The 26210-nt window shown below is 42.8% G+C and overlaps 1 protein-coding gene across 3 annotated transcripts in view; it reads right to left on the bottom strand.

The window, feature by feature from the left end:
* Positions 1–26210, bottom strand: part of SYTL5 (synaptotagmin like 5) — a 182287-nt gene that overhangs the window by 51885 nt on the left and 104192 nt on the right. For all 3 annotated transcript variants that reach the window (XM_073358234.1, XM_073358241.1, XM_073358250.1), the window contains exons 4-6: positions 24621–24736; positions 19681–19813; positions 9757–9882 (exon numbers count right to left, since the gene is read on the bottom strand). In XM_073358234.1, the coding sequence (XP_073214335.1) occupies positions 9757–9882; positions 19681–19813; positions 24621–24736 (375 nt within the window). The remainder of the gene's footprint in view (positions 1–9756; positions 9883–19680; positions 19814–24620; positions 24737–26210) is intronic.

Below are 26210 nucleotides of genomic sequence, written 5' to 3'. Positions count from 1 at the left end.
GAAAATTTAGCATTTATTCCTACCCTTTGTTCCCTGTCTTTTAAGCAGTTCTCAATCCATGAAAGGATCTTCCCTCTTATCCCATGACAACTTAATTTACATAAGAGCCTTTGGTGAGGGACCTTGTCAAAGGCTTTCTGGAAATCTAAGTACACTATGTCCACTGGATCGCCCTTGTCCACATGTTTGTTGACCCCCCTCAAAGAACTCTAATAGATTAGTAAGACATGATCTCCCTTTACAGAAACCATGTTGACTTTTGCCCAACAATTTATATTCTTCTATGTGTCTGACAATTTTATTCTTTACTATTGTTTCAACTAATTTGCCCGGTACTGTCGTTAGACTTACCGGTCTGTAATTGCCAGGATCACATCTAGAGCACTTCTTAAATATTGGCGTTACATTAGCTATCTTCCAATCACTGGGTACAGAAGTTGATTTAAAGGACTGGTTACAAACCATAGTTAATAGTTCCACAATTTCACATTTGAGTTCTTTCAGAACTCTTGGGTGAATGCCATCTGGTCCCGGTGACTTGTTACTGTTAAGTTTCTCAATTAATTCCAAAACCTCCTCTAGTAACACTTCAATCTGTGACAATTCCTCAGATTTGTCACCTACAAAAGACGGCTCAGATTTGGGAATCACCCTAACATCTGAAGACTGAAGCAAATAATTCATGTAGTTTCTCTGCGATGACTTTATCGTCTTTAAGTGCTCCTTTTGTATCTCGATCCTCCAAGGGCCCCACTGGTTGTTTAGCAGGCTTCCTGCTTCTGATGTATATCTGACTATCTATAGATATTCTATGGAACATGTGGATTCATTTAAGATTTTTATTTCATTTGATTCTACATTTTCTTTCACATAGAGTGCCACTCCCCCTTCCCCCGCACGACCTGTTCTGTCCTTCCGATATATTTTGTACCCCAGAATGACTGTGTCCCAATCCACCCCACAATGATTGTGTCCTCACTCCACCAGGTTTCTGTGATGCCTATTATATCAATATCCTCCTTTAACATGAGGCACTCTAGTTCACCCATCTTATTATTTAGACTTCTAGCATTTGTGTACAAGCACTTTAAAAACTTGTCACTGTTTATTTGTCTGCCCTTTTCTGACGTGTCAGCCTCTTTATGTGAATGTTTCTCATCTGATCTGGCCCATACTTTATCCTCTTCCATCCCCTCCTCCTAACTAAAACCTAGAGAATCTCTATCAATAGACTCTCCTCTAAGAGAAGTCTCTGTCTGATCCATGTGCGCCTCTGCAGCAATCACCCTCCCCCATCTCTTAGTTTAAAAACTGCTCTTTGCAATTCCAAGCAGATGTATAGGATGGTTAAGAGAGACTTTGATGCTATTTTTAACAATTAGTATTTAACTCTTTAAATTAACAGAGTATACATAATAAATGTACCTTATGTATGTGGCATTGTTACTTTTTTAATCTGATGAGATATGAAGAAGATACTATACTGTAAGCATCAACATGAGCTGCTCCCTAGTCATTCCAGACACCACTATCTCAATTAATTCAACCTTTCCTGTAGGCAGTGAGGTAATTCAGTCATCCAGGGTCCCTCCTGAACACACAGACATGTAAAGAGGTGCCTTTAGTAGCTCTATTGATAGAAGTCACTGATTTGGATGGTGAGGCTGAGATGATGGAAGAGGTGAAAATTGCCATGCTGCATCAACACTGATTGAAGAAATCCTGAATCTTGCCTAGGGCCGAGGCCACTACGTGATGTTTAGACCCACTTACAACCCACCAGAGCATTCCTAATGCCCATGGCCTGCTTCAACACAATGTACGAATGGCCAATTCATTAGCATTTTGTTGTCATGTTTACATCATTTTAGTTTACATAAGTGTATAAATAGACAATACTGTACATAAAAACAACTTGTCTAAATACATATAAAACAAGCTGAATTTAAAATATAAATCAATACAGATGACTTTAAATCTTATTAAAATATGTAAAATTTGTTTGGCCCACACAAAGTTGTGCTCAGGTTCATGTGGCCCTCCTGTGTAATAAGGTTGGGCACCGTTATTTTAGATGACGCCCAAAGGGGAAAGTACTTTTGAAGGTTCTGATGAGTACCTGTAAGTTTGCCCCCCCCCCTCTCTCTCTAAGGGTATGTCTACCCTGCAGGTGAAGGTGAAATTGCAGCCCAGCAGGCATACTCATGCCAGCTTTAACCTGGCCAGAACAGCTAGCTATAGCAGTGTAGACATGCCATCATGGGCTAGAAACCAGACCAGAAGTCTGCTCGAGGTTCTGGACACGTACTCTGGTTACTAGCTTGTGCTGCCACACCTACACTACCTTTGCCACCCACGATTAAAGATAGCACAGGTATGCCTACTCATGCTACAATCACACCCTAACTTGCACTGTAGACATAGCCTACGGCTACATCTACACTACGAGCTCAGGGTGTAATTCCCACATTAGCTCTGACTGAGCTAGTACAAGTATAAATGGTAGTGTAGCCACAGAAGCACGGGTTACAGCAGAACAGGGACAGTTTAGCCATGCTGAGCACATATCCATCAGTTTCAGGCAGATTTGTACTTGGCCTGGCTAATCCATGCCTCTACAGCCACTATCCCTGTGACCACAACTACCCTGCTACTTATACCCATAATAGCTCGATGGGAGTTAGTGCGAGTATATGTACTTACAAGCAGGGGAATTACACGCCTAGCTCGTAGGCCTAGACATAGCCGAAGCTTTTGTACCATGCTCACTGCGGCGTATCTGAATACCCACTGCAAAGTCTATTCTGCCTGCTTTGCAAAACACATACTACAGAAGGGAATTTTAATGAACTGGGTGATCTAATTGCTGTTCTGTCTTTGCATCGTACCAATGCTAAGCAGTAAGACAGATTCTTGAAAGCAAAGCTCTCTGTCACCCCAAACCTTCCAGTTAAGCAGAAAAAAAATACAGGTACAAAACAAAAAAGAAACAGCAAAGAGCCCACATCTGTTTTAATAAAACTTCAAGGCACAAATCTTGGCTGTGTACCAAAGATCCAATTACCTAAAGGAAACTTTTGGATTCTAGACAAGAGTTGACTTTAAGGTTGGCCTGGCTAATGAGATCTGTTCAGAGTGGATAAAGGCAGATTGGGAGAGTTCAGGGAGATTGTAAACATCAATCTTTCACCTCCTGAAGTACAATTAATAATTATAGTCAATAAATCAAAAGCCAGGAGGGAAATAAGTTGCTTATTTAAATAACAGGACTCATCTGTAATACATCAATTATGATTATGTTCTTTTCACCTAATACCATTCACAATGAACTTGTCATAATGCTGCCAAGGAGATGAATATTCAAGCTGCTGTTCATTTAATTGGCTTGGAAGTTTTGTATTTGAAAAAGCTACCATTTATGTTTATTCCTGGAAGAATATAAATATTGTTGCGGTTTTTTCCCCATCATCTGGGACCAGATTTTCAATAGAACTTAGGTCTTATTTCACACACCAAATTAAGTGGCCAGATCTTAAAATCTATGAACGTTGAAGGCCAGAAGAAACCATTATGATCATTCAGTTTGAACTCTTGCATAACACAGGCCCAAGAACCTCACACAATAATTTCTACATGAAGTCCATAATTTCTGATTCAGCTATAGCATATCTTTTAGAAAGACATCCAGTCGTGACTTAAAGACCTCAAGTGAAGGACAATCCACTATGTACCCTGGTAGGTTGTTCTAATGATTAATTACCCTTGCTGGTAAAAATTTGCACCTTCTTTCTATTCTGAATTTGTCTAATTTCAGCTCCCAACCACTGGATTTCATTATGCGTTTTTCTGTTTACAATGGAGTAAAAAGTGGTGCTGCTCTGCAGTGCCATCTTCAGGGCCCCGGCTGGTACTGCAGGACCTCCCACCTGAGTCTGCAAGGGTCTGCGGCCTATAGCCTGTGCTGTAACTCTGCATCAGTCTCTAAACAGTCATGTTACATAACAGCAACTCAGGATTTGGCTGTCTGTGCCTTAAGACAGAGAGGAGGAAAAAAAGAATCTGAAATGCAAGTACTTATTTGCAGTGCTCAGAATCATAGAATATCAGGGTTGGAAGGGACCTCAGGAGGTCATCTAGTCCAACCCCCTGCTCAAAGTAGGACCAACACCAACTAAATCATCCCAGCCAGGGCTTTGTTAAACCTGGCCTTAAAAACCTCTAAGGGTGGAGATTCCATCACCTCCCTACATAACCCATTCCAGTGCTTCACCACCCTCCGAGTGAAATAGTGTTTCCTAATATCCAACCTAGACCTCCCCCACTGCAACTTGAGACCATTGCTCCTTGTTCTGTCATCTGCCACCACTGAGAACAGCTGAGCTCCGTCCTCTTTGGAACCCCCCTTTAGGTAGTTGAAGGCTGCTATCAAATCCCCCCTCACTCTTCTCTTCTGCAGACTAAACAGGCCCAGTTCCCTCAGCCTCTCGTCATAAGTCATGTGCCCCAGCCCCCCAGACATTTTTGTTGCCCTCCGCTCGACTCTCTCCAATTTGTCACCATCCTTTCTGTAGTGGGGGGACCAAAACTGGACAAAATACTCCAGATGTGGTCCCCCCCAGCGCTGAATAGAGGGGAATAATCACTTCCCTCGATCTGCTGGCAATGCTCCTACTAATGCAGCCCAATATGTCATTAGCCTTCTTGGCAACAAGGGCAGACTGCTGACTCATATCCAGCTTCTTGTCCACTGTAATCTCCAGGTCCTTTTCTGCAGAACTGCTGCTTAACCAGTCAGTCCCCAGCCTGTAGCAGTGCATGGGATTCTTCCGTCCTAAGTGCAGGACTCTGCACTTGTCCTTGTTGAATCTCATCAGATTTCTTTTGGCCCAATCCTCCAATTTGTCTAGGTCACTCTGGACCCTATCCCTACCCTCCAGCATATCTACCTCTCTACCCAGCTTAGTGTCATCCGCGAACTTGCTGAGGGTGCAATCCCTCCCATCATCCAGATCATTAATAAGATGTTGAACAAAACCGGCCTCAGGACCGACCCCTGGGGTACTCCACTGCCAACTAGACGTCGAGCCATTGATCACTACCTGCTGAGCCTGACAATCTAGCCAGCTTTCTATCCACCTTATAGTTCCTAGGTCAAGGCCCTGACCTGGGCTTGGGTTAACCCTGAGGAGCTATTCCTCTGTCCCAGTCTCACCCAGCTCTGCCCCTGACCAAAAGCAGGCATTCCTTCTTTAACTCGCCTTCTGGTTCTTCACTGGTGAATATTTCTCTTGGCCCTTCTAGGCCTCTGGAAGACTGTTGTGTTGGTCACCTGGTCTGAGTGGATTTTCCTTGGGCAACAAGTGTCAAGGTGCTGATGCTTCCAGCAGGATTCAGAGACGGTCTGAGAGACCCCCATCCCAATCAGATGCTGAAGTCTTTTAGCAATCTGGCAGCAGGTTCTCAATTGGAGCAATGTGTCATAGGCCCCTGAGATACGACAATTTACAGCAGTTGATTATGTGCCCCCTTACCCTTATTGTGAGGGCTGAGCGCTACAAAATCAAGTGGTTTCTCACTGCTTGTTTGGAATTACCATCACAGTACACCAGGGGGCTGTAGGCCTTGCCCAGCACCATCAAACAGCAAGAAAAAGTCACTGCTTAACAAAAAATTAATAATAATTTTTAAAAGTACTTTCACACATACTCTGTTCATTCTGTTGCCTTTTTATGGAACGAGTCTTGCGGTATATTAAGAAAACATGTTACAGAGCAGTGGGATCAATTGCTCTCATTAGCTAATGAGGACAGAACAAGCAGTAAGGAGCAGCACAGAAAATTTACTTACAGTTGCATAACTGTTCTTGTTATTAATAGAACAAACTCCTCTGGGAGACTATGGAATTCCCATCACTTCACATATTCAAAGCTATGTGTAACACTGATCTATTACAGATGGCTCAGGGATAATTAAATTATTTTTTCCATGGTATGAGGGATGGATTTGACCCCACTAGGCCAACCCACGTGATTTAAGGATACCAGCATAAGAGTTGGCAGCAGACCATTCTTAGTGAAAGCCCTGGACACTGGAATTAGTTCCACCCTTTGCCCACCAGAGTTAATGTTGGTGAGCACGGTGTATTTCCACTTGTGGGAAGTAAGGAAAACAAACCCATCCAAGTTTCAGAGTAACAGCCGTGTTAGTCTGTATTCGCAAAAAGAAAAGGCGTACTTGTGGCACCTTAGAGACTAACCAATTTATCTGAGCATGAGCTTTCGTGAGCTACAGCTCACTTCATCGGATGCATACTGTGGAAACTGCAGAAGACATTATATACACACAGAGACCATGAAACAATACCTCCTCCCGCCCCACTCTCCTGCTGGTAATAGCTTATCTAAAGTGATCATCAAGTTGGGCCATTTCCAGCACAAATCCAGGTTTTCTCACCCTCCGCGCCCCCTCCCCCCCCAAACTCACTCTCCTGCTGGTAATAGCCCATCCAAAGTGACCACTCTCTTTAAAATGTGTATGATAATAAAGGTGGGCCATTTCCAGCACAAATCCAGGTTTTGTCACCCCCCACCTCCCTCCAAAAACCACACACACAAACTCACTCTCCTGCTGGTAATAGCTTATCCAAAGTGATCACTCTCCTCACAATGTGTATGAAAATCAAGGTGGGCCATTTCCAGCACAAATACAGGTTTTCTCACCCCCCAACCCCCATGCACACACAAACTCACTCTCCTGCTGGTAATAGCTCATCCAAAGTGACCACTCTCCCTACAATGTGCATGATAATCAAGGTGGGCCATTTCCAGCACAAATCCAGGTTTTCCCACACACTCCCCCCCCCACCCCCAAACACACACACACAAACTCACTCTCCTGCTGGCAATAGCCCATCCAAACCGACCACTCTCCTTACAATGTGCATGATAATCAAGGTGGGCCACATGGCCCCACAGTATGCCAACATTTTTATGGCTGATTTAGAACAACGTTTCCTCAGCTCTCGTCCCCTAACGCCCCTACTCTACTTGCGCTATATTGATGACATCTTCATCATCTGGACCCACGGAAAAGAAGCCCTTGAGGAATTCCACCATGAAATTCAGCCATAAAAATGTTGGCATACTGTGGGGCCATGCGGGTACCCATAGCAGTGCCGCTGATCTGAAGGTATACATTGTCCCCAAATGTAAAATAGTTATGGGTAAGGACAAAGTCGTGAGGAATTCCACCATGATTTCAACAATTTCCATCCCACCATCAACCTCAGCCTGGTCCAGTCCACACAAGAGATCCACTTCCTGGACACTACAGTGCTAATAAACAATGGTCACATAAACACCACCCTATACCGGAAACCTACTGACCGCTATTCCTACCTACATGCCTCCAGCTTTTGCCCTGACCACACCACACGATCCATCGTCTACGGCCGAGCTCTGCGATGCGGCCGCGTTTGCTCCGGCCCCTCGGACGGAGACAGACACCTACAAGATCTCTGTCAAGCATTCTTGCAACTATAGTGCCCACCTGCGGAAGTGAAGAAACAGATTGATAGAGCCAGAGGAGTTCCCAGAGGTCGCCTACTGCAGGACAGGCCTAGCAAAGAGAATAGCGGAAAGCCGCTGGCCGTCACCTTCAGCCCCCAACTAAATCCCCTCCGGCACATTATTGGGGATCTGCGGCCTGTCCTGAGGGATGACCCAACACTCTCACAAATCTTGGGAGACAGGCCAGTCCTTGCCTGCAGGCGGCCCCCCGGTCTGAAGCAAATGCTCACCAACAACCACATACCACGCAACAGAGCCACTGACCCAGGAACCTATCCTTGCGGCAGAGCCCGTTGCCAACTGTGCCCACGTGTCTATTGGGGGGACACCATCAAAGGGCCTAGTGACATCGGCCACACTATCGGAGGCTCGTTCGCCTGCACATCCACCAATGTGATGTATGCCATCATGTGCCGGCGGTGCCCCTCTGCCATGTGCATTGGTCGAGCTGGACGGTCTCTACGTGGGGGAAAGGGGGGACACAAGTTGGATGTCAAGAATTATAGCATTCATAGACCAGTCGGAGGGCACTTCAGTCTCTCTGGTCACGCAATCACAGACATGAAGGTCGCTATTTTACAACAAAAAAACTTCAAATCCAGACTCCAGCGAGAAACTGCTGAATTGGAATTCATTTGCAAATTGGATACTATTAATTTAGGCTTAAATAGAGACTGGGAATGGCTAAGTCATTATGCAGGGTAGCCTATTTCCCCTTGTTTTTTTCTCCCCCCCCCCCCGACGTTCTGGTTAAACTTGGATTTATGCTGGAAATGGCCCACCTTGATTATCATGCACATTGTAAGGAGAGTGGTCCGTTTGGATGGGCTATTGCCAGCAGGAGAGTGAGTTTGTGTGTGGAGGGGGGAGGGGTGTGAAAACCTGGATTTGTGCTGGAAATGACCCACCTTGATTATCATGCACATTGTAGGGAGAGTGGTCGCTTTGGATAAGCTATTACCAGCAGGAGAGTGAGTTTTTGTGTGTGTGTTTTTTTGAAAAAAACAAGGGGGTGGGGGAGTGAGAAAACCTGTATTTGTGCTGGAAATGGCCCACCTTGATTTTCATACACATTGTGAGGACAGTGGTCACTTTGGATAAGCTATTTCCAGCAGGAGAGTGAGTTTGTGTGTGTGGTTTTTGGAGGGGGGTGGGGGGGTGAGAAAACCTGGATTTGTGCTGGAAATGGCCCACCTTGATTATCATACACATTTTAAAGAGAGTGGTCACTTTGGATGGGCTATTAGCAGCAGGAGAGTGAGTTTGTGGGGGGGGGGGTGGAGGGTGAGAAAACCTGGATTTGTGCTGGAAATGGCCCAACTTGATGATCACTTTAGATAAGCTATTACCAGCAGGAGGGTGGGGTGGGAGGAGGTATTGTTTCATGGTCTCTGTATATATATAAAGTCTGCTGCAGTTTCCACGGTATGCATCTGATGAAGTGAGCTGTAGCTCACGAAAGCTCATGCTCAAATAAATTGGTTAGTCTCTAAGGTGCCACAAGTACTCCTTTTCTTTTTGCGAAACCCATCCAAGTGTTCAAGTGCTACTGTATATATGTTTTGAGTTGCTAAACAATATTGGAAATTTCCATTTGAGCATTAAGTGAAATTACACTATTTTTCAATCCACATCATAAGATTTCTAGGCAGGTGAAACAATCAACACTGAGTGAAAACAATTTGCATCCTCCATAATTTATCAAATAAGAAAAGTAGTAGATATCAGCTGGCCAAATTCTGGCTTTATTTTTGCACATTACAAAATCTGCATTCAAAATATGGGCATCACGTTATTTATACTCAACTGTATTACTATTTGTAAATGGGCAATAACTGAGGCCTCTTGCACCAGAAAAACTGATCAAGGAATTCAGTTAGATATAATCAGAATAATTATGGAAAGACTATGGAAGTGAACCATTTTAAGAGCTCATCTGACATTTTGCCCAAGTTAGATATTGCTGTCAGCTTTATGCTTGACTGACTACAGGCTCTGTTTTGCAAGGTGCTGAGCAGAGCTCGCCAAAATAATTGACCAAAAAGGACAAAATTTTCCTGAAAAATGTTGACTTTTTCAACCAGCTCTAGTAGTGCTGAGCACTCAAGAGTGCAAAGGGCTACACAGGACTGTTCAGCGCCTTTCTGGATCAAGCTCTGAGCTATCATCAGACTTCGCTGTCCCTTACCTGTCAGAACAGGGAGTTGACCTGATACTGCGTAAACTTTGGGCATCAGCGTCCGAACTGCTGCTTCTTCCACCTTCAGCTTTCACATTGGCAATTTCTCCTTTGGTCACTGCCCTGATGGCCTTCCTGAGGAGCATAAATTAAAAAAAATAAAACAGGGTGAAAATGTAAAGCACACAACAGTTAAACCAATGTTGCTTTTGTGAGATCTTTCCTGTTAGAAAAGAGAGAAGGCAATGGCTCTGATAGCACCATGCTGTGCTTCTAGTGGATGTGTTTTGAGTATTGCTGAGGTCAAAAATGGAAGAGGCAGTCACAGGTTTAGAAAAAGGCTCACCTATCTCTCTCACTCACATAAATAATAATAGTGCCATGTATATTACAGTAGCACTCAAAGCATGCCAGGAGTTGTACCAACACATAAGACGATACAGAGCCAGCCCCAAAGAGCTTAAGAACTAAAAAGGAAAAAAAAACAGAGGCAGAAAGGGGCATGATTAAGGCCCTACTCGAACAGCAGGATGATTGTCAAATAATTGCGGCTGAGTTGCGGACAAGACATGGAAAATTCCGGAAAAGTAATAATAGACCTATATTAATTGCAGTAATTTGGAAAAGTCAGAGAAGACCTATTTGTTAAAGAAAAAATTGCTGGAACTATATAAACACTCAAGTATTACATTATGCCTTCTAATTTTTTTTTGATAACCATACATTTTGCTGCAACTATATTACAATCTTTAATGTACAGGGCTGACAGCGGGAGCACAGCCAGGCTCCTGCTGTCATCCCCGGGCGGCTGATAAAATTGCAGTGGATGCCTAATATTGTGGGATCTTCAATTCTTGCAATATTGTGAATTAAATAGGGCCTTAGGTATGACATTCAATCAATGTGGTCAGAGTGACAACCTCAGCTAGTAGTAGTTCTGATGGCACGTTAGTTAGTTTGGTTTCCTTTTTATTTGTTGGGGGTGTAATAGGTGGGTAATGAGATAAGAAAGGAGAGAAGCAAGAAGGGATAAGTTTGCGAGAATGAGAGAAGAATGGGACGATGGCATAAAGTAAAGCAGACAGAAAAGGAGGAGATGATGAAAAGGGGAAGTGGAAGAGTCCTGTGTTGTGACTGGAGCAGAGTTTTATCATTCCCTACCCCCTCCAAGAGCCCAAGTAAAGATGTCTGGGTGATGTCAGGAATCTGAGGGTCTGAAGCTGGCTCCCGCTGTGGGCTGCTAAGGCACCTTAGTTAAATTTACTGACGGAGACTATACATTATATATTAGCTGTGTTGCAATAACAGATGTAATTGTTTCCATGGCTTTTCAAAAAGCTGTGTAAAATGACTCTTGGCAATTGTAGGAAGTGCTTTGCTCTGATCTTCCAGTTATAAGATCAATCTCCCATAATCAGTGACAGAAATATACTGCAGAACTGTTTATCACAGAGGGTGACTTCTTGGTAAGCTAATACTCCTTTTTTCCCCTCTTCTGGCCCTCTTAGATAGCTGCTAGATGCACACTCAGCAAACTGACAGACAGGCCGAGCGTCTTCAAGGAGAAAAGACTGTCCAAGATAAAAGGAATCTCAGAGCTTCTGGAGGTAAGCTACTGTTGACAGCAGATGGAGAATCACTTCCATTTGGCAGCATAGCACTTCCTTGTAGAGAGCTTCCTGCTGCTAAGGATGGACTGTACCTGTTCAGAGCACAACCTCTCTCTAAGCACCAGATGGAGTGGGTGGGTTTGGATGGTTGGTTCTGCCCCCTGTTCTGAGACAGTAAGTTCAGGAACAGGTACATACATATGAATGGGCGAAAGGCCACCAAATTCTCTTGGCCACCAAGGTGCCACCAGGATTATTGTTGCCTTGTCTTCCTTTGACCTTCTTGAAGACATGGGATAATAGATATATATTAGCGGACCTGACCACTGTACCAGAAAGGCATTCTCCTGGAGTTACGCCTATGGGTACTCAGGAGCTGTAGGCATTTCTAGTTTGCTTGGGTTGTAAAGAGGTCCCGCAATGGGAAACCCCACTGCCAGAAAATGTACTGCATCACAGAAGAATGGAGCTCCCACTTGTAATCCTGGTGGAAATACCTGCTTAGGTTGTCTGCTAAGGTGTCCATTCCTTCCAGGAGGTGTGCTGCTAAGGAGGTTATCCAATGCCAGATCCACCAGTTCCCGAGCATGACTGCTTCCATGCCGAGGGGCAGACTTTGTTTCTTCCTGTTTGTTTATACAAAATACAGTAGTCATGTTGTCTGACATCATTTAGACATGTGTGGACTGGATGAAGGGTAGGAACCTCTTGTATGCTTCATGCACTCCTGAGAAGTCTGATGCATAGTTTGGATTCTTGCAGAGTCCAGGATCCCTGAGCAATATAGTCCTCCAGGTGCACTCCCCAGCCCAGAAGAGAAGCATCCGTTATGAGTGTCTTTGTGGGTGGTGATGGGGGGAACATAGGAAACCCTATGAAAACAGTCTCTTTCGTTTCCCACAAAGTGAGAGATGTGAGGATGTTTGGAGGAAGTGAAACTCCTTTGTCCAGGGCAGCTGTGCTTGGCAGCCTCGATTGTCCATAACCATGCCAGGAGGCACCAGAAGTGGAGCCTCACAAAGGATGTCACTTAGGTGCAGGCAGCCACGTGACCTAGAGGGACCATGTCGGACAGGACTGCCATCTGGGAGCTGAGTCAGAGCTGGGTGATGATGTCCCTCATCATGTGGACTCCGTCCAGTGGTAAGTATGCTTTGGGTATGTAAGTATGCTCTAGATTTCACTAAGAAGCCGAAGGGGAAAACTCTGTAGTGAAAGTGATCGTGGTGCACCGTAAAGCGCGGGCCTCGCTTGTGAGCTGGATGAATGTCTATATGAAAATATGCATCCTCCAAATCAAGGGCCACAAGTCAGTCACCTTCATTTAGGGATGGGATTATTGAGGCCAAGGTGCTCATCCTGAATTTTGAATGACGTATAAAGACATCAGTTTGTCTGAGGTCCAGGATTGGTCTCCAGACCTTCTTCCTTTTGGGTACAAGGAAATATCTTGAACAACAACCCTTGTCCCTATGTTGAGAAGGCATAAACTCTACTGCCCACAGCGGAATTAAAGAGTTCACCTCCTGTTTAAGATACCTCTTGTGAAGAGGGCTGGGGAGGGGCATTTTGGAGAAGGAGTAGAAAAGAGTTCTATGGTGAGGCCTATCAAGATTTTCTCTAGGACCCCTCTGTCCAATGTGATATGGTGCCACTTTGGAAGGGAATGGGACAGGCATCCCATCAAAATACCTTTTCCACGGGAGGCTGGGATTGAAGAGAGGAAAGTAGTGGTGCACTGTGACTGCCATGCTGTACATGTGTCACTTCCTAGGGAGCTCAAAGGCCCTTTGATCATAGATGGGCTGAGAGCCAGGGTCTATGAGTTCCTCCTGTGCACCAGGATATATATCCCTAAGAAGTGGAGAGCTGCACAAGACTCTTCAAGGGAATGAAGTGCCTCATCTTTCCCTCGCTGAACAGGTTGTTACCCTTGAAGAGGAGATCTTTTACTGTTGTCTGGACCTCCTTGGGGAAACCTGAGGATTGCAGCCAGGAGGCCTACCTCATCATGACCAATGTTGTCATATCTGCTGCATCAAGCAACGCTTGCAGGGACAATCTATCAACCAATTTCCCCTTCTCAAGGCCTGCCTGGAATTGGAGACCACACTCCTATAGCAGCTTATTAGCTAACTCCAACAGCTTGGACATCAATACTTGGTAATTCACTATATGAAATAAAAAGCTAGATGATGAAAAATTCTTTCTGCCAAAGAGATCCAGCCTCTTGGCATCCTTGACTGAAGGGGTGGACCTAGGCTGGTGCAGCATGCTGCCTTCCATGACAGTCTGGACCATGAAAGAGTTCGGATTTGGGTGAGAGAACAAATATTCTGCCTCTTTGATGGAACAAAGAAATTTTTGTCTGCCCTTTTTGGGAGAGTGGCACAAGTGGCTGGAGTGTACCCCACTACCTTAGCAGCTGCCAATATGGCGTCATTACCAGGAAATGCCACCTTGTCCGGAGAATGTCCAGGAGCTTATGAGTTGGATCTTGGACCTCCTCTAGGGGGATCTCACCGGTTTCTGCAATCTTCCTTATGAGGTCTTGTTACTGTCTATAGTCATCTAGTGGCAAGAGTTAGGCTGGTGCCACTCCCTCATCTGGAGAGGAGGAAGAAGAAAGTGCTATCAGTGGATGCAGCGGTACCAGCTGGTCCTCTTCCTCAAAACACTCCTGGGGGGACTCAGGCTCGTGGCTTGAAGGTAACCTCTGTTAAAAGCATTGCCCAGTCTGGGACTCTAAAGTAAGGATGCCCGAAGCCTCAGTATGGCTCCTGGCAGGGGATCGTACGGATGGGGGACAGTCCCGTGGGGGATACCACTTGTCCCTATACCAATAATGTGCTCAGTAAGAATGTGGAGGCATTCAGGGGGCTCTGAAAGCCCTGTCAGGGCTCATCTCATGCCTCAGGACCATGGGTGGAACCACTGGCCCCAATTCTTGTTCGTCAGTGGAGCTGGGCAACTCCTGTTCCCCTAATGGAGCTGATGGCACCATTTTGCCCTGTGATGTTGTGGCTGGTGGAACGAACCAGCAGCTGGTGTACTGAAGGTGTTGGAGCCTCTACACCATGGCTGGTATTCAGAGCCAGCAAAGGCCGTGCCACCATTGTACGGTTGTCCCTGGGCACTACGGGGTCTGAAAGGATCAGTCACTCTGGATTGGTGTAGATCAGAAGGTCGTCAAGAAAGGGATATGCAGGTCTAACGGGTGGAGAGTGTGAGGGTCTCTGATTTCTGGGTGGATCCCCCCCATGCAGTTTTGTGCAAGGCGTCTTCTTGCAGCGTAGTGCAGAAGGTGAATGGTCTCTTCTCTCTTTCGGTGGTGCAGGGATCAGTCACACCCCTTGTGTTGATGGTTTCAAAGCACTCAGCTCTCAGTACCATCGGTGCCACATGCTTCCCGTGATCTATAGACACACTCACACCTGGGTGTGGAGTCTCACTTGGTACCGAGGGTAGGGGAGAAGCAGTCCTCTTCTTAAAGGACTTGTGAGGCAATTTATCCCTCTTCTTACGGGGGTGTTAATCCTTACCCGTCTCATGCCTCCACTTAGATAATGTCAGGCACTGCGGTTCTCAAACCCAGGCCCATGGGGTTGCCAAACAAAAGCCTTACTCTCCGTGCCACCATGCTGCAAGCTGAGATGAGGGAACCACAACTAATGCCCCACCACCAGAGACTACATCCACTGACTCAGCAAGGTCAGATGACTAGCAACAGACTGCTGATTGCACACCACCAGGCATAAAGCTGCCTGTTCCTGTCCCACCTCTTGTCTGAGCAATTAGTTGCTAGGCCTGCTTGTGCCCAGACCCCTGAGACCAATTTCCTGCCTCCTTGCCTGATTACTGGTCCTCGTTCCTGTTCCATTAAGTACTCGCAGAGTCAGAACTCCCGCAACTGTCTGGTCCGAGGGGGAAAGAAATGGCAGATTGCACACTTGGAGGAATGTCTGTTTCCTGAGACAGTACAGGCAGCTCTTGTGAAGGTCACTGATTGGGAAGACCTGGCAGCAGGCCAGACAGAGCTAAAAGCCTGGAACCATGGGCATACTAAGAGCCCCAAATGGTAGGAAACCCCCAAGCTTCAAACTATCTACTAACACTAACAGCTAACTAGTAGGGCTGTCAAGTGATTAAAAAATTAATCACTAATAATTGCATGATTAAAACAATTAATCACACTGTTAATAAAAGAATATCATTTATTTAAATATTTTTGGATCTTTTCTACATTTTCAAATATACCGATTTCAATTACAACACAGAATACAAAGTGTACAGTGCTCACTTTATATTTATTTTTTATTACAAATATTTGTGCTGTAAAAATATTTTTCAATTCACCTCATACAAGTACTGGAAATTCACCTCATATAAGTACTGTAATTCAATCTCTTTATCATGAAAGTTGAATTTACAGATGTAGAATTATGTACAAAAAATAACAGCACTCAAAAATAAAACAATGTAAAACTTTAGAGCCTACAAGTCCACTGAGTCCTACTTCTTGTTCAGCCAATCACTCAGACAAACAAGTTTGTTTACATTTGCGGGGGATAACGTTGCCTGCTTCTAGTTTACAATGTCACCTGAAAGTGAGAACAGGCGTTCACATGGCATTGTTGTAGCTGGCATCACAAGATATTTACATGCCAGATGTGCTAAAGATTCATATGTCCCTTCATGCTTCAACCACCATTCCAGAGGACATGCCTCCATGCTGATGACAGGTTCTGCTCGATAACGATCCAAAGCAGTGTGGACCGACGCATGTTCATTTTCATTATCTGAGTCAGATGCCACCAGCAGAAGGTTGATTTTCCTTTTTGGTGGTTTGGGTTCTGTAGTTTCCGCATCAGAGAGTTGCTCTTTTAAGACTTCTGAAAGCATGCTTCACACTTCGTCCCTCTCAGATTTTGGAAGGCATTTCAGATTCTTAAACCTTGGGTCATGTGCTATAGCTATCTTTAGAAAGCTCGCATTGATATCTTTTTTATGTTTTGTCAAATCTGCAGTTAAAGTGTTCTTAAAACGAACAACATGCTGGATCATCATCTGAAACTGCTAGAACATGAAATACATGGCAGAACGCGGGTAAAACACAGAGCAGGAGACGTGCTATTCTCCCTCCAAGGAGTTCAGTCACAAATTTAACGAACCCATTATTTTTTTAACGAGCAGCATCAGCATGGACGCATGTCCTCCGGAAAGGTGGCCGAAGCACGAAGTGGCCCTACGAATGTTTAGCATATCTGGCATGTGAATACCTTGCAACGCCGGCTACAAAATTGCCATGCAAACGTCTGTTCTCACTTTCAGGTGCCATTGTAAATAAGAAGCGGGCAGCATTATGTCCTGTAAATGTAAACAAACTTGTTTGTGTTAGTGATTGGCTGAACAAGAAGTAGAATTGAGTGGACTTGCAGGATCTAAAGTTTTGCATTGTTTTGTTTCTGAGTGCATTTATGTAACAAAAAATATCTACATTTGTAAGTTGCACTTTCACGATAAAGATTCCATTACGGTACTTGTATGAGGTGAATTGAAAAATACTATTTCTTTTGTTTATAATTTTTACAGTCCAAATATATGTAATACAAATAATAATATAAAGTAAGCACTGTACACTTTGTATTCTGCATTGTAATTGAAATCAATATATTTGAAAATGTAGAAATATATCCCAAAATATTTAATAAATTTAAATTGGTATTCTGTTGTTTAGCAGTGCAATTAAAACTGTGATTAATCAGGATTAATGTTTTAAATCACGATTAATTTTGTTGAGTTAATTGCATGAGTTAACTGCAATTAATCGACAGTCCTACTAACTAGCTAAGATAAAAATATGTACAAGAGAAACAAAACAGTTCATGTGGGAACGCTAGCAAAAGCAGTGGGCACTGGAGGGCTCGGTCTCAGACCATGAGCGGTAGAAATGAAATGGGGAGGTGGTTGGTTCACACCACCCCTTATCCTCTTGGTTTAGAGTACAAGGAGGTGTAAGGCACAGCCATGGACTAACAGACACTGCTGTTGAAAAATCTTTCAGCCTTAAGCACATGGAGTGAATGCGCACCCACAGAGAATATACAAAGGGACCAGCACTTAAAGAATAATACTGTGTGCCATACTGGTCACCCCATCTCAAAGAGGATATGACAGAACTAGAGGGGTTCAGAGAAGGATGAGAAGAATGATTAGCGAAATCAACCTAGAAATACTCTCATATGGAGACTGAAAAGATTGGGATTGTTTATCCTAGAAAGGAGATGTATAAGAGGGAGTATTATAAAGGTATACAAAATAACAAAAACGTGGCCTAGAGAAAGTAGACTGGGAGCTTCTATTCTCCTTGTCTCCTAACACAAGAACAAGGGGACATTCAATTAAATAATAAGTAAGCAAATTCACAACTGATCAAAGAAAATACTTCTTTGTAATTAGGCTGTGGAACTCATTGCCATAGGAAGCTGTTGAAGCCAAGAATTCAGCAAGATTCAAAAATGAATTGGATATTTACATGGATAACAAGAATGTCCAGAGTTATGAAGATTAATGATAAAATGTTGGAGGAATTATTAATAATTTTATATATTATTATTATTGCAGACTACCTTGTGTCCTGGAATCAGCCAAACTCTAAGTATTAGAGACCACGATAAGGCCTAATATGAGGGACAGATAACCCAAAAGCTGTCTAGTGAAGGTTTCTTACACTTTGCTCTTGAGTTCCTGCACTGGGCCAAAGTCAGTGACAGGATACCAGATTCTGCAAAGCTTGGGTCTGACCCAATATGACAATTCCCATGTTTTCCTAACTTTCTCTGCAATAAATCTTTCCCCTTTGGAGATGATTTGTCACTTGAAATACTGACATTTTAACCATAGCAGATTTTCCCATTTGGGGGTGAATTGCAATAAAAAGGGAAGATAAGAAACAGGCATAAATCAGTTCTCTAAACATTTAGTTATTGTGCTACTAAGTGTTCACAACAAAGATGGTAAATGCTCCACTCCACTAAGGAGGCCGATTTTCAAGATACCTTCACCATGGCTATTATCTGCATGAACTGTAATTAAATGCAATTTTTAGTGCCACCGATTCCTTAGGCTGTATCCCCTTCATCTGCATAGGAGTACTCAGAAGCCACAGCTGCTTCTTTTATCCAACGTTAATGAGGAAAAATCAAGTGAAGTTTCGGATTGATTGTCAGAGGTCCAGTTCACTCCTCTATTCCCTTGACCATCACAGCCCTCATAATTTACATACTCTATATGCTGTAGATGCACCTGCATAGCAATTCAGTCAGTAGTAATTAGCAAACTCTTAACCAAGAGCTTTTCCTATGAAGAGTAACTATAGGATCTATAAAAAGAAAAGGAGTACTTGTGGCACCTTAGAGACTAACCAATTTATTTGAGCATGAGCTTTCGTGAGCTGCTCACGAAAGCTCATGCTCAAATAAATTGGTTAGTCTCTAAGGTGCCACAAGTACTCCTTTTCTTTTTGCGAATACAGACTAACACGGCTGTTACTCTGAAACCTATAGGATCTATGTTCCCTGTCAAAATTTGCTCAATTTACCAATAAAAAGTTGTTTTTCTAATTGCAAGCCTGGATAACTCAGCCCACGATCTGAAAGTTAAGCTGAGTTCTGTCCTCCCCATGCATCAATGCCAATTTATGCCCCAATAACAACTATTCAACCTCACCGCACATGTATCGCTCATTCTTTACAAACATGAGGGAATGTTCTGGAAACAACGAGGTTGCACAGGTGTCACAGAGGCCATCATATACCCAAGCACCATTTTTATTTACTGAAGAGGCTTCATGAAAAGAGAACATAGCTTTCAGATCACATGGGGGATGGGGGGGGGTCACAGAGCTGGAAGTTAGGGGAAAAACATCATTTTCCTTGTGAACTGAGCTAATTTTATGCGGAAGCCACTCAGAGGAAACAAACATGGAGCTTCAAGGTGCCATTTTTACAGCCATTTTTCAGAGTAGAAGCACACTTAGAAACACTTCAAATTCGAAGTGTTAATCTCTTACCAGGAGGAAAAATCCAATAGTCGCCATTGTCTTTTGCTGCTACCTTGTAGCAAAAGGTAATTATAGCTGCATTTCCTAGGAGACTGCAGTCTAATTATAGCAATTGTTTCTAACCCTGGGAGATTTTGGTGTGATCTGCAATACTGGAGACACAGAGAGAAAGAGAGAGAGGGAGACTGGAGAGACTCAAAAGAAAATCTGCTCAGAGGTGCTGTACTCTGAATGATCAGTTTCCAAAGTTCAAGACTTTACCCTATCTTTCTGGGTCCACTGAATATTGATTTCTGCCCACTTGTGGAGGAAGCTGGGGTATCTTGCATTTGCTCTGCATTCTCCTGGGTGTGATCTTTGGCTTGCCCTCCTTCTTTCTTACCAGAAACAGTATCTGAAGGAGAAAAAAAATATTTGGGGAAATAAAGACAACATATGCCAAGTGTGCATCTGATATAGATAGAATATTGTTTTTAAATGAATAAAAAAACCTGTTCAGACTATCACAAAGCCATTTTTGCATAGCTCAGTTTCTTTTTTAAATAAGAAAGCATCACAAAAGTAACCAGTTTTAGTTTAGTTATTTTAGAACTTTGATGCAGGTGGGTTGTTGTTGGTTTCTTTGTTTGTTTTGTTTTTCAACATTTTCCTTTGAATTATGCCCCCAACTTTGTTGCTAATTAATAAATTAAATAAATTTAGCGATGGAGGAACATGGAAAAAATACACCTTGCAGTTTATAGCTCTTCCTGTGTTAAGTGAGAGAGCACATTCTCTGCATTAAAAATGTTTTCAACTGGGAGGAAAATGTGGACAAAATGCTTTGGACATTACCTTTTCTTCTCATAATATATCTAACAAAAATATAAATACACAAATACAGTAATATAAACAAAATATACATCTCGATATCTTGCATAAAATAAAGGCAGAAAACCAAGAATGCTAGTCATGTGCCAATGGATAATTCTTGAGGTGGCACACATACCAGAAAGGTCAAAATTTTGCCAAGTAGAATATCAGAATTCATAGTAATTTTCTTTTAATAGCAGCCAGCCCTCCTTCTTCCTAAATACACTTAGTCACTGTAACTTAGCTGCTGAATATGATAAACACTACCTGGAAAACACAGGCTGTACTTAGATGGTGGCATGTGGGTGAAGTGTTAAAATAGTTCATCTGAGAGGAGGGACCTTTGTATTCAGAAATAACTCCTACTCCTTAAACTGGTGACGGTGTAGTGGAGGTGAGACATGCATGCAGCTCTGAGGAATGTAATATGTGCTATCCCCTGTTGGATCAATGAAGCAGACCACATTATCCACGTGTAAACATGTATGTGCATGTGCAATGGGTATCTAGGTGATGGGAAAGTTAAGATGTTGCCTCAGAATAAAGAGGTACAAAGAAGCTGGTATACAGCCTGTGATCTAGCACTTAGCGAGTCTTCCCCCACACAGAATAAGAAAAAAAAAGTTTAGTACAGTAGAGAATTACAATTTGAGTTCCATGGGGGGGAAAAGAAGTGGCAAAGATGGAAAAATCATGGAGCAGGTCTACACGGAATCAATCCTGAAGCACTTAGAGGAGAGGAAAGTGATCAGGAACAGTCAGCATGGATTCACCAAGGGCAAGTCATGCCTGCCTAATCTAATTGCCTTCTATGATGAGATAACTGGCTCTGTGAATGAGGGGAAAGCAGCGGACGTGTTATTCCTTGACTTTAGCAAAGCTTTTGACACGGTCTCCCACAGTATTCTTGCCAGTAAGTTAAAGAAATATGGGCTGGATGAATGGACTATAAGATGGATAGAAAGCTGGCTAGATCTTCAGGCTCAATGGGTAGTGATCAATGGCTCCATGTCTAGTTGGCAGCTGGTATCAAAGGGAGTGCCCCAAGGGTCGGTCCTCGGGCCGGTTTTATTCAATATCATCATTAATGATCTGGAGGATGGTGTGGATTGCACCCTCAGCAAGTTTGCAGATGACACGAAACTGGAAGGAGAGGTAGATACGCTGGAGGGTAGGGATAGGATACAGAGGGACCTAGATAAATTAGAGGATTGGGCCAAAAAAAATCTGATGAGGTTCAACAAGGATAAGTGCAGTTAGGACGGAAGAATCCCATGCACCGCTACAGACTGGGGACCGAATGGCTAGGCAGCAGTTCTGCAGAAAAGGACCTAGGGGCTACAGTGGACAAGAAGCTGGATATGAGTCAACAGTGTGCCCTTGTTGCAAGAAGGCCAATGGCATTTTGGGATGTATAAGTAGGGGCATTGCCAGAAGATCGAGGGACGTGATCGTTTCCCTCTATTCGACATTGGTGAGGCCTCATCTGGAGTACTGTGTCCAGTTTTGGGCCCCACACTATAAGAAGGATGTGGAAAAATTGGAAAACGTCCAGCAGAGGGCAACAAAAATGATTAGAGGACTGGAACACATGACTTATGAGGAGAGGCTGAGGGAACTGGGATTGTTTAGTCTGCGGAAGAGAAGAATGAGGGGGGATTTGATAGCTGCTTTCAACTACCTGAAAGGGGGTTCCAAAGAGGATGGATCTAGACTGTTCTCAGTGATAGCAGATGACAGAACAAGGAGTAATGGTCTCAAGTTGCAGTGGGGGAGATTTAGGTTGGATATTAGGAAAAACTTTTTCACTAGGAGGGTGGTGAAACACTGGAATGCATTACCTAGGGAGTTGTTGGAATCGCCTTCCTTTGAAGTTTTTAAGGTCAGGCTTGACAAAGCCCTGTCTGTGATGATTTAGTTGGGGATTGGACTAGATGACCTCCTGAGGTCCCTTCCAACCCTGATATTCTATGATTCTATGATAGTTAATGTTTAGAGGTCAGCATAATTCATGCTGGAATGTCTGTATGTAAGGATCCAGAAAATGAAATTTGAGAGATCTTGCACTACTGAATAATTTGTCTATGTTTATTTAGGTCAAGATCACATACAAATAGTAAGCTCTTCAGAGTAGAGAGGGTGTTCTTTTCAATGTTCTGTAAAGTATCCAGTACTCTTCAGACCTTAGTTGCAAAATAAAAAAGCTGACTAATACATAATTATTATTCAAATTCAGTGATAATTGGGAATTGTTTAGGAACACTTTACTAGATGCCAAAGAAGCCACAATCAAGGAAGAAGGCCATGTTGGTTAAAAATATCACCGGGTTTAGAAGACAACTATAAAAAATAAAAAAGATTAAGAAATAACAAATGGAAGAAAGGGGAAGTTGATAGTAAGGAATGTAACTGTAGAAAACCGAAGAGGGAACCAAAGGGACACAAGGAGAAATCTATGGCCAGCAGAGTTAAGAACAATAAGGAGTTTTTAAAGTATATTAGAAACACAAAAAATCCTAACAATAGTATCATTCCATTACTAAATGGAAATGGTAGAATTATCAATAATAATAAAGAAAAGCAAAAAATCTTCAATAAATATTTGTTCTGTATTATGTGTGTGGGGGGGAGACTATGTAATCATGTCATATAACACAACACTCTCTCCATTCCACTAGTATCTCGAGAATGTTAAACAGGAGCAACTAAAGTTAGAGAGTTTAAATCAATTTATCAAGATAATTTGCATCCAAAACTTTTAAAAGAGCTGATTGAGGAACTTGATGGACTGTTAGTATTGATTTTCAATAGCTCTTGGAACATCAGGGAAGTTCCAGAAGAAAGCTAATGTCATGCCAATATTTTAACAAGGTAAACAGGATGACCCGGGTAATTACAGGCTTGACAGTTTGACGTTAATCCCAGGCAAGATAATGAAGCAACTGATATGTGACTTGATTAATAAAGAATTAAAGGAGTGTAATATAAATAATGCCAATCAACATGGATTTATGAAAAATAGATCCTGTCAAACTAACTGGATTTTTTTTTTTAAGAATAAAAGTTTGCTTGATAAAGGTAATAGAGTTGATGTAATAGAGAGACTTCTGTAAGGCATTTGACTTGGTACCACACAACATTTTGTTTAAAAAGCTAGAGTGATACAAAATTAAGATGGCACACATTGAATGGATGAAAAACGGATCGGTTTCAGAATGTAACTGTAAACGGGGAAATCATCATCGAACGAGTATATCTCTAGCGGGGCCCTGCAAGGATTGGTTCTTGGCCCTTATGCTATTTAACACTTCTAGTAATGACCTAGAAGAAAAACATGCAATTATTACTGATAAAGTTTGCAGAGAGAGTGGTAAATAAATGAAGAGAGCAGCTCACTGATACAGAGATATCTGGATTGTTGGTAAGCTGGGTGCAAGCAAACAACGTGTGTGTTAATATGGCTACATATAAATGTATACATCTAGGAACACTGGAAGTAGGCCATACTTACAGGATAGTGACTATTCTGGGAAGCAACAGATCTGAAAAAGATGGGGAGGGGGGTTGCGATAGATAATCAGCTGATCATGCTGTGACCAAAAGAACTAATGTGATCCCGGAATGCATAAACAGGGGAATCTCGTGTAGAAGTACAGAGGTTATTTTACCTCTGTATTTGGCACTGGTGCGACCACTGCTGGAATAGTGGGCATCAGAATTGGTCACAGAATTCAAGAAGGATGTTGATGAGTTGGAGAGGGTTCAGAGAAGAGCCACGATAACGATGAAAGGTTTAGAAAACATACTTTATAGTGATAGACTCAAGGAGTTCAATCTGTTTAGTTTAACAAAAAGAAGGTAAAGAAGTGACTTAATTACAGTCTACACATACCTACATTGGGAACAAATATTTAATAATGGGCTCTTCAATCTAGCAGAGAAAGGTATAATATGATCCAGTGGCTGGCAGTTGAAGCTAGACAAATTCAGAGTGGAAATAAGGTATAAATTTGAACAGTGAGAGTAATTAACCATTAGAACAGTTTACCAAGGGTTGTGGTGGTTTCTCCATCACTGGCAACTTTTAAATCTAGATTAAATGTCTAACAGTTCTGCTCTAGGAATTATTTTGGGGAAGCTCCATGGCCTGTGTTACGTGGGAGGTCGGACTAGATTATCACAATGGTCCCTTCTGGCCTTAGAATCTATTACTCTATTGAAAGTATTGATACAGGCTAGGAGTTCTATAATATGAAGGATAAAACCCACATTGGTAAAACATTTTGACAACTAGGTTAAAATATAAGCCTAAACAGAGAACAACTTTTCTTGTGCATTCTTATTTTTACCTGAGGCTTTGCGTAGGATGGACTGTCTGACAACATCAGTTCCAAGGAGGTTGGATTGCTTGAAGCGCTTTGCCCTCTCTTCAAAAAACCATTCACCTGTCACTATCCTTAGCTGTCTACATGAGAAAGAAACCAAACAAAATGCACACATGAACTGTTCCAACCAGCCAAAACTGTTTCTTAAATCCTCAGGACGTTGTCCACCCAACATGCACACATACAGCTATGGATCACAGTCACACAGTACAAGCTAAAGAATCAAAAATTAGCTTGCAAAGTGTAATATAATAGAATAGATTTGGTAGAAAAATTGTGAAAACTCCCTCCTCCCTAAGTGAAAAATGGCTTTTTGGTTAAATGGAAGCTTGCATAAAAATTGATTTTCATCAAAATGTTCATGGTTTCAGGAAAAACTGGAAACCAAAACATTTTTGATCATCAATAGAAGTTAGAAGTTCTTGATTTTGTATTTAGTGTCCAATAAACATTTTCAGTTTTTAATTTACAATGCCTTCCCCTGCCCCAAATGTTTTTTAAGAGATGGGATGAGGGATAGATAGGAGGAGAGGAGAGCAGGGTCAGAAGTGAGGGTGGGGCAGAGAGGAGCAGGAGGCACAGGAAGAGAAGTCTCTACTAGGGCAACCCCCCCACCCCCCACCCTGTTGTCTGCAGAAGCTCTGCTTTGTTTTCTGCAGAATTGTGGGAAGGCTTGTACTGAATGAGGCAAGGGACTACAGGAAGAGAAAGAAGGGTCTCATGATTAAGGCAGCTGAAGGCTGCCCTGGGGAACTGGATTCTATAGCAGCCTCTGCACAGAGTTCCTGTGTGATGCTGGGCAAGTTACTTAAAACAAATTTGTCACAGGTGTTCCTCATTTTCTGGGTAAGCAATATGAGACCCTGGGGTCTGATTTGCAGCAGTGCTGAGCATTCAACTGAAAGAAATGGAAGCAGTGATTCAAACATGTGTAATGTTAAGTACTCTGAAGAATCAAGCCCTCAGGTATCCAAAATTAATTGGATTTCTGAAAATTGAGGCCTGAACATCAATGTGCTTCAGCTCCCCAATTGTAAAATTGAAAAAATAATATCATCTAATCTCACCAGAGCATTGTGTAAGGTAATCTGATGTCTACACCAGCTGCAAATCACAACCCCAACCGCAATATAGACATCACCATACTGGGTGTCCCTTCGTTCCCAGAGGCCCTGTTTAGTCATATGGGAAAAGCAGTTTGGTGGTCCCATTCTAGCTCACATAACCACCAAAACTGAATCAGATATGCGGTTTCTGCTTAGAAGAGGCCCAACACTGACTGGAAGAGCAGCATTTGGCAGGTCCACACTGAGGCGCGCTAGCAAAACTGTACAATGAAGCTTACCCAGCACCTGCTTGCCACATGCTTGGTTACTGACTGCTACCAGCCCTCATTTTTACAAGGAACAAAGTAGATCAAAACATTTTTAAAGTAAAATAAATAAGCTTTATTTAAAAGGCTGTTTTATCTCACAATTGCTTAATACTAATAATACATACTACATACAAAAGTATTTTATTTTTATTTATGGAAACTGGTTGAAGGGGAAGAAG

Source organism: Lepidochelys kempii, chromosome 1 (assembly GCF_965140265.1).
Source record: "Lepidochelys kempii isolate rLepKem1 chromosome 1, rLepKem1.hap2, whole genome shotgun sequence".
NCBI classification, from domain to species: domain Eukaryota; kingdom Metazoa; phylum Chordata; order Testudines; family Cheloniidae; genus Lepidochelys; species Lepidochelys kempii.
The sequence above is the reverse complement of the archived record's forward strand: the minus strand, read 5'-3'. Positions and strand labels throughout refer to the sequence as shown.